Here is a 7751-nt window from a genome sequence, read left to right on the forward strand (position 1 = left end):
TTTTGGGAGAGGGGGGGCGGCCTCTAGGCCTTCCCCCTCCCTGCTACGGGCCTGTGTTCAAGGAACTTGAGCAATCACTCATGATATAACCGCGCCAGAGGCTCGGTTTCACTCATACATTATATACAATTTTTGGCAGAGTTGCAATACCGCTGCATCCGACATACCTAGGCACCGATTTCACTAAGTCCTTAACTCGATAAGGAAGAAGAACGCAATTGCACATACACTCTACAATATTGGACCGTGATACCATGAAATATGTCGCAAAGCACGGACCAACAGACTGGAGAAATCCCACGATACTTCACGACGTTATAATACACTTCATGTAGATCCAGCTCACAGGATTCAAGTGACTACAGCAGTGACCAATAGATTACCCGTGGTGACTTGTGTGGTGTAGCTAGGGTGTGGGAATGGAAAGTGAGAGTGAGGAGGAAGGGAGAGGGTAGAACCCTAGCACAGCCTGGTGTACTTTAGCAAGAGGTGATAAAGGGAATTGACGGGGAGGAGGAGAGAAAACAGGAGGGAATAGGGTACAGCATAGCGTAGCCATGTATAGAATAGTATAGCGCGGGGGTGGACACGGGTACTGAGGGTGAGGAGTTACGTGAGGGTGAGGAGGGGGAAAGGTTAAAGCAAAGCATAGTCATGTACCATATATTATAGCAAAGGTGGTGGAAGGGAAGTATGGCTGAGGGTGTTTCACGTGAGGGTGACGAGGATGGAAAGGAGGAGAGGGAAAGCATAGCATAACTTTGTCTTGTATAGTATAGCAATGGGTGTGAAGGGGAAGTCTCCCACAACATTGTGTTGTAAATAAATAAATAAATAAAATAAATAAATAAAGTGAGTGTGAGGAGTGATGTGAGGGTGAGGAGGGGAGAGGTTAAGGCATAGCATAGCCATATACCGTGTATAGTACAGAAAGGGAGCGAAAAAGAAAGGGAGAGTGAGGAGTGATGTAGGGTGAGGAGGTGTAATGTGAGAGTGAGTAAGATGAAACGGACGAGAGGGTAAAGCATAGCATAAAATGTATAGTGCAGTATAACAAGGGGTTGCGAAAGGGAAGCGAGGGCTAGAAGTGGTGTGAGGGTGAGGAGGAGTGAAAGCAGGAAGGGAGAGGGCAAAGTATAGCATAGCCTTGTATAGCATAGAAGCAAGGGGAGGGAAGAGGAGTGGGGTGAGTAGCGGTGTTAGGGTTAGAAGCAGGGAAAGGAGGAGGGAGGATGTGGAATAGTATAGACCTTATGCAAAACCTACTGCCATCTAGCGTCCGCCGTGCGCACTTCTGCCATGATGAAGGCTAAGCGCGCTCCGCATGTGCACACACGGAGCGTACGTATACGTCGTGTGGCGGTTGGCAGGAACGGCAGTGCCGACATATTTTCGTGAGCCATGTTGCTCATATTGAGGAAATTGGGGTGCTGAAAAAAGGTTCACAGGAAACTAACCTCCATGTTATTACATTTTCTCGCTGCCGACGAGAAGCGGCACATCGTTCAGTTGCTCCGGCTACTGCTCACGACTAACGCCGTGTTTACGTTCGCCGTTCTTAATATATGCGGTATGTGACAGCATCAGCACTATTCAGAGAACACTTTTTTCGTGTCATGCCGGAACCAGACAGTTTTCGCGACGTGCTCTTGCAGGCACAGACAAACTGCTGCTTCATGTACGAGCTTCAAAGCTGCATCGCGGCTACTCCTAGCGCGCCTGGGCTGCTGTTCACATTACTTTGTTTATTACATTGTGACTAAATTACGTGTTAGACAGGTCGGTCGTCGAGTGCGTCATCGATTCTCAGCGAACGGACCGAGCGTGCTGGAACGTGTTGTTTGTAGTTGGTTTTCGATTGTCGAGTTTAACAAGATAACATTTGGTGGGATGCTTTGCGCGCGTATTGCTGCACTATGCGTATTTTTCAAGCATTTCATGTACTATCACTACGAAATTCACAGGGGCGGCCCGGATGGCCTGACCACCCTCCCTTACCTTTTTTTTTTAATTTATACGTACCCCAAGCAGAGCACATATCTAAGGCTCTCCCAGAAGCTGACCCCGTTCGGAAAAATCCTGTATGCATCCCTGTGTGCTACGAAATGCTAACAGATAGGCCCGCCACTGGTGGTCTAGTGGTTATGGCGCTGACCCGAAGGTCGCGGGATCAAATCTCGGCCGCGGCGAATGCATCTTCAATGGAGGTCAAAATGTTTGAGGCCCGTGTACTTAGCTTTAGGTGCATATTAAAGAACCCCAGGTAGTCGAAATTTCCGGAGCCCTCCACTACGGCGTCTCTCAGTAATCATATCGTGGTTTTGGACGTTAAGCCCCAGATAATATTATTACTATTATTAGTAATGCTAACAGATGGTTGTGTGTGGCACTTTCGTATGAAATTGAAAAAAATGCTGTTCCGGCAAATGTGTTACACTCGACCGTGGGTGCGTTACCGTTGTTACGCGCTTAGGTGGGTTCGCAAGCGTTCAGTCGGCGACGCAAAACTGCCTTGCGGAAACAGGTTGAAATCGTAAGGCGCTAGTAGGCCCCGAAAAGTGACGATATGAACGCGAATATTCTTGACGTATCGTGTTATCTACAGCACATGTCCGCTTTGAAATGGCTCAACAGCACTTTCTTACTATTATAACTGTGCCTAGCTGTGTCGCGCGCCAAAGCCTCCTTCCAACCATCCTACACTACACGCATGGTATTCAGATAGCTAACAACGCTTTATTCGTTACACTGAAAGCAGACAGGCAAAATTTATAACCGAGAGCAAAGCTTCATTTACAACGACGGCAGGCCTACATGTGACTCGGTGAAAAACTTGTACCTTCTCGTTGTGAGACAGTTATTTACACGTAATAACTGTCAACGTAGTAACTAGGAATTGCCGGTAACGTGTATACATGCCGTTACACACTCGTCTGACGTTTTTATGCCCCGGTCGCTCACTACCAAAGCAGATACAAGCAAGAAGTTATAGCAGCGACAGCAATACGATTCGGACACAAGCCTCCAAGATGGCGCCATATCGGTAGCTTCCTGAAACCTCCGACAGACGGCAGCAATTTTGCATAAGGTCTATAGCGGAGGCGAGTGGAAGTGGGAGGTGAGCTGGAGGTTAGATTCATGCAGTTCGTCAAGCGGGAAGGTCAAGCGGCTTCAGTGTTTAACCGTGCCCATCTTCGCCGAGCTTTGCATAATTTTGCCTTTCGGCGCTGAAGCTTCCGCTGCGCTCCGCTCTGCATTGACCTTTACGATGTTCAGTCCGTTAAAGCTACGCAGAATTTTTAGATGCGAAGCACCTTATGGCGGAGTTCAATCCTGTGGTGGTGGTGTGCGGCGTGAACACCCTTACTGCGCATGCGCAAACTCTCCCCACGCACCTCCTCTCCACTCCCCGTCCCCCATCCCCACTGCCCCTCTCCTCCTAACCTCTGCTCTACCCCTCCCCCTCCTGCGCAACGCTGCGATGAGCGCCAGCGCATGCACGTCCCCTCCCCCTCTCTCTCCTCTCCTACGCTCCCCCCCTCGCGCGCCTGTCGACCCCGCTCGCCCTGTGAGAATGAACACCAGGCTAGAGCGAAGGCACAACGCGCGTAGCGTTCCTCTTCGCGTTCCACGACGCGAGGTCGGTAGCATGCCCAAAGAAAGCCAACGGAATGCGATCATGCAAGTGCTCGGGCTTCGCATCGCCTCATGGACCCCTTTAGAGGGAGATGGTGTAATTTTTTTTTCTATTTCTTCACTGACACGAAAGCATCAAAGACGATGTGGACGAAGTGCACGTGCAGCCCGTGCGGACGTGTTTAGAAAGGAATTAGTTATTGTTTGGTATGCGAGTTTTCCACAATATATCAAAATCACTGAGAATTTAGTCAAGAGCATTTACCTTTATCCTCTTGAATGAAGACATTTCATGACTCACGAATGACTACACGCAGAGTGCCATGTTATTTTTGCTGCAATGCGGATATTTGATTATTTGTTGACGGGCTTGTACACTACAAAACATTAGATATAACCTGTCCGAACACTTCATAACGCCATTTGATAAATTACTGCGAAAGTTGTATATGTGTAGCAACCATCGCCTGTAATTTGATGGTATTTCCTATCGTTAGCATGCATGAGTTTGGCTGTATTATATAAGTTGTATTTAGTGGACGCTCTATGTTCAGCTCGTTTCTTGCAACCTAATTTGTGCTCTACAGTACCGACGAGTTCAATTACAACAGCATAAACAAAATTGTTCATGAGGCAAATGTTAGAGGCCTACTGACTCAAAATAACAGAGAGCTGAGCTAGTTGGTGGTACGCATTCATGTCGAAAAATCTGAAGAATATGACTACATATCCCTTCGCATTTTTTTTTCCAAAGCTAACACAACAACAAAGCAGCGTGCTCTTTCACACGACTGGGAAGAGACCCACCACAACTGATTTGCATCGCAACTGGTTATCTCAGCCCGCGGTACAGATTAGAGCATTAGCACGCGGCGTGGATGCCCTCATCTTACTTACAAGGTAAGGACCAGATGAGTCTGTGCTTTTTTAGTGACATTACAATTTTGCACTAATCGGCGTGCTTGTGATAGTAAAGTGAGATTGTATTGTATTGCAGGCGCACTCTTGCTCTTCCCAACGGAGATGGGACCACTGGTAAGCAATACTTGATTGAAGCGGACACCCTCAAGAAAGGATAATGTGGCCGCACTGCTGCGTCAGCGTAGTTCTGTATGCCATAATAATTATGAATTTCCGCGCAGTGCATCTCAAAAACAGTTTCGCCTAGTCCAGCAAACATTGTTCTGACAATGTGCAGAGATTTTGTCTAGAAACATTGGTGCAATATTAAAAGTGCCAGTTTTTAAGCACTGATAGATCTCACGAAGTCGTGGACACACATGCGCCCATCTATAACTTCTTGTGTCCTCGTACTTACTTCGATGTAAAGACTTTGATATCAATAGCGTGAGCATGAATCACATTGCATTGATTAGCGACCAAAAAATGTCTATTGCCACTTTCACTGGGTTCCTTCAAGTGTCTTTTTTCGCTTTGTCCAGTTACATCAAAGTCACTTCCTTGTTATTTTTTTATTTAGGATAAGTTAGGTATATAGTTCAAGCCGACGGCTCTGGTCGGCGCGCCTTACCCTACACTCTTTTCTCTTTCCGCTAAGTCTTTTCCTGGTGGCCCACTTTACATTCTGCCATTTCAGAGGCAGCAGCTGCCCTCTCAATTCACTCTTTAATTAGCAAGCCTTATGTAAGCTTCATCAAGGCCCCTTTCAGGCCACTCTGAATTGCCTGTCTTACGTAAGCTTCATCACGTGACAGCCTTTCAGTCCTGTCTTCGAATCGCCCGCCTGACGTAAACTTGATCACGTGACCCCCTTTTCATCTCTTTCTCTCATCAGACCCGCTTCTCTCCACCCGGGTTACGTCACTTGCTTTAGCGTGACCACGTTAACGATTCCGACGGTACAGGGTCGTGGTGCGCACCACTGAAGCGCCATAAAAACGCGTCCTCTTACAACTCGTAATCGAGGACCCAGGCCCGCTCCTCTCCACCCTCGTCACGTCACTTGATTTAGCGTGACCACTTTAACGATGCCGACGGCACAGGGTCCACATAGATAGCTCCGCTGTTAAACGTTTCGGAGCGCGCAGCACTGAAGCGCCATATAAACGCGTCCTGTTATGATGAGGCTGTTCTGAACCCAGCCTGTACCAGGGAGCGTCTTACAAGAACCAGAGTTTCAGCAGAAATGAATCCTGAACCATAACCGAAAACGCCACGCCTTCTTTCTTTATTTTGATGCGACCTGGTTTCACCCGCGAAAACGTTATGTGTGGCTAACTGACTTGACGTGGTAAAGATCAATGTAAAGCAGAGCTGAGGGGAAGCCTCAGCGATAAAATGCAAAGTGAGGCGAAGCTAGGCGAATATGGGCATGGTTTAGCACTGAAGGAACCTCCTCTCTGCTTGACCACGTGCATGCCTCTAAATTGCAAGTCGCCTCGTCTATACTGTGTCATACCATCCCTCCTCCTTTTCCTCCTTCTCACCCTCACTTCAATTTCCTGACACCTTGCTATACTACAATACACATGGCAATGATTTACCCTCTTCCCTCCTCTTTTCCTTCCTCCTAACCTCACATCAGTCGCCCTCATCATCCCTTCTCTTTGCCACGCCTTGAGTTACTATACTACTCATGTTTCTTCTATGATTTGCCCTATCCCCTCCTCTCTTCCATCCTCTTCTCCCTCAAATCACTGCCCGTCGCCCTAAAACCATCTTTCTACACTCCTCGGTTGGTATTACTATGCTTCTTCCTCTCTCTCCTCTTTCTTAGGTATTGCCTCAATATTGCCTCAATATTGCTGTCACCTCGATATGATGATGGTTTTGAGCTGTCACCCGCTGTTAAAGCTATTAGCACCGCTAGGCGCAGGCCACGCAGAATTGTTTGGGAAGTTGCGCGATTCTTTCATATTGTTCCTTTAAGATTACGCGCAGGACGCGACTATTCAGGTTTGCTCGGGAGGTTACGCGAGCACCAGTGAGAAAGGTGGAATTTTCGATCACTCATCCATAAAAGACATGTTCCGACAGCCATCGCATTACCGACTACCGACGATTCTGCTCGAGGCTATCGTTGCACTGAGTGAGTCGCTTCATGTATTTCCAGGCACAAGTTCGCCCGATAACGTGTCCTTACATGGTCGAGTAGTGCTTGCTTCCCCATCAGAGCCACGTGACATGTGGTAGGGGTTGCTGTTCATCTTGCGGACGCTCCCTCATGCCGACACCATCGGAGACGCTCGAGCTAGCCGCAGACGACAAGAACTACGACCGGAGTGCGGACCCCTGCAAAAAAAGACACGAATCACGACGACGAAGGCAGCACCCACGATGGCGTCCATTGTGTCACCCACAACACTCGTGATGAAAGCTGGCTTGAAACATATGAGAGGATTGCTATTTGCAACAACTGGGACATCGACAAGATGCTACACCACGTCTACGTTTCTTTGAAGGACTCCTCTAGGATATGGTTCGAGAATACGGAGTCCAGCATGACACCGTGAGACAACTTCCGGACCGGCTTTCTGGCGTATACCATGGGCCGTGGCATACGGGTAGGCGACACAGGTGTTTGACAGTGGCTATGTGCCCCGGAACGCCGAGCACACACATTGGTAACTTATATGCGAGATCGTTAAAACCGACACCGGCAGCGTTGACCCGACGAATGCAAGAATAAAAATCAGGATACCAGGAAGAATCCAACCCAAGCATTCTGCGTTGCAGTCAGGTATTCTACCACAGGGCCACGCCAGGTCTAGAAACTGTTTTGTAAAAATACCCTATAGAGGCGTAATTTTGTTGCAACGTCAATTGTGTTTCTACTGCTGGCTATCTAATTTTATAAAGAAGCGATAAACACTATGTATGTACTCCTATGATAATTAGTCATGTCGGGTTAACGTCAATAGTGGTTCGAGTGCTGGCAACGCTTTTATAGGAGTCTAATAAACATTACATTTGTGTTCCCATGATTCAGCAAGCTTTATTAAGCGTTGCTCGAAGAATATGCTAGCGAACCTTACGTATGAAATTCACATCATAGCACCATAGCGTGCACTTCGTTTCGATAACACAGACGTATGTGCTCTAACGTGAGTGCTGATACTAAGTCAGACCTTAAGTTACCATTATAACATTAGTGT

At 47.7% G+C, this 7751-nt stretch overlaps 1 protein-coding gene across 1 annotated transcript in view; it reads left to right on the forward strand.

The window, feature by feature from the left end:
• LOC119374270 (uncharacterized) overlaps positions 1–4715 on the forward strand; it is a 30614-nt gene extending 25899 nt beyond the window's left edge. The window contains exons 4-5 of the mRNA XM_037644345.2: positions 4391–4536; positions 4634–4715. Of these exons, the coding sequence (XP_037500273.1) occupies positions 4391–4536; positions 4634–4715 (228 nt within the window). The remainder of the gene's footprint in view (positions 1–4390; positions 4537–4633) is intronic.
• The last annotated feature ends 3036 nt before the right edge of the window (positions 4716–7751 follow it).

The sequence above is a fragment of the Rhipicephalus sanguineus genome, chromosome 11 (genome assembly GCF_013339695.2).
Source record: "Rhipicephalus sanguineus isolate Rsan-2018 chromosome 11, BIME_Rsan_1.4, whole genome shotgun sequence".
Classification (NCBI taxonomy): Eukaryota; Metazoa; Arthropoda; class Arachnida; order Ixodida; family Ixodidae; genus Rhipicephalus; species Rhipicephalus sanguineus.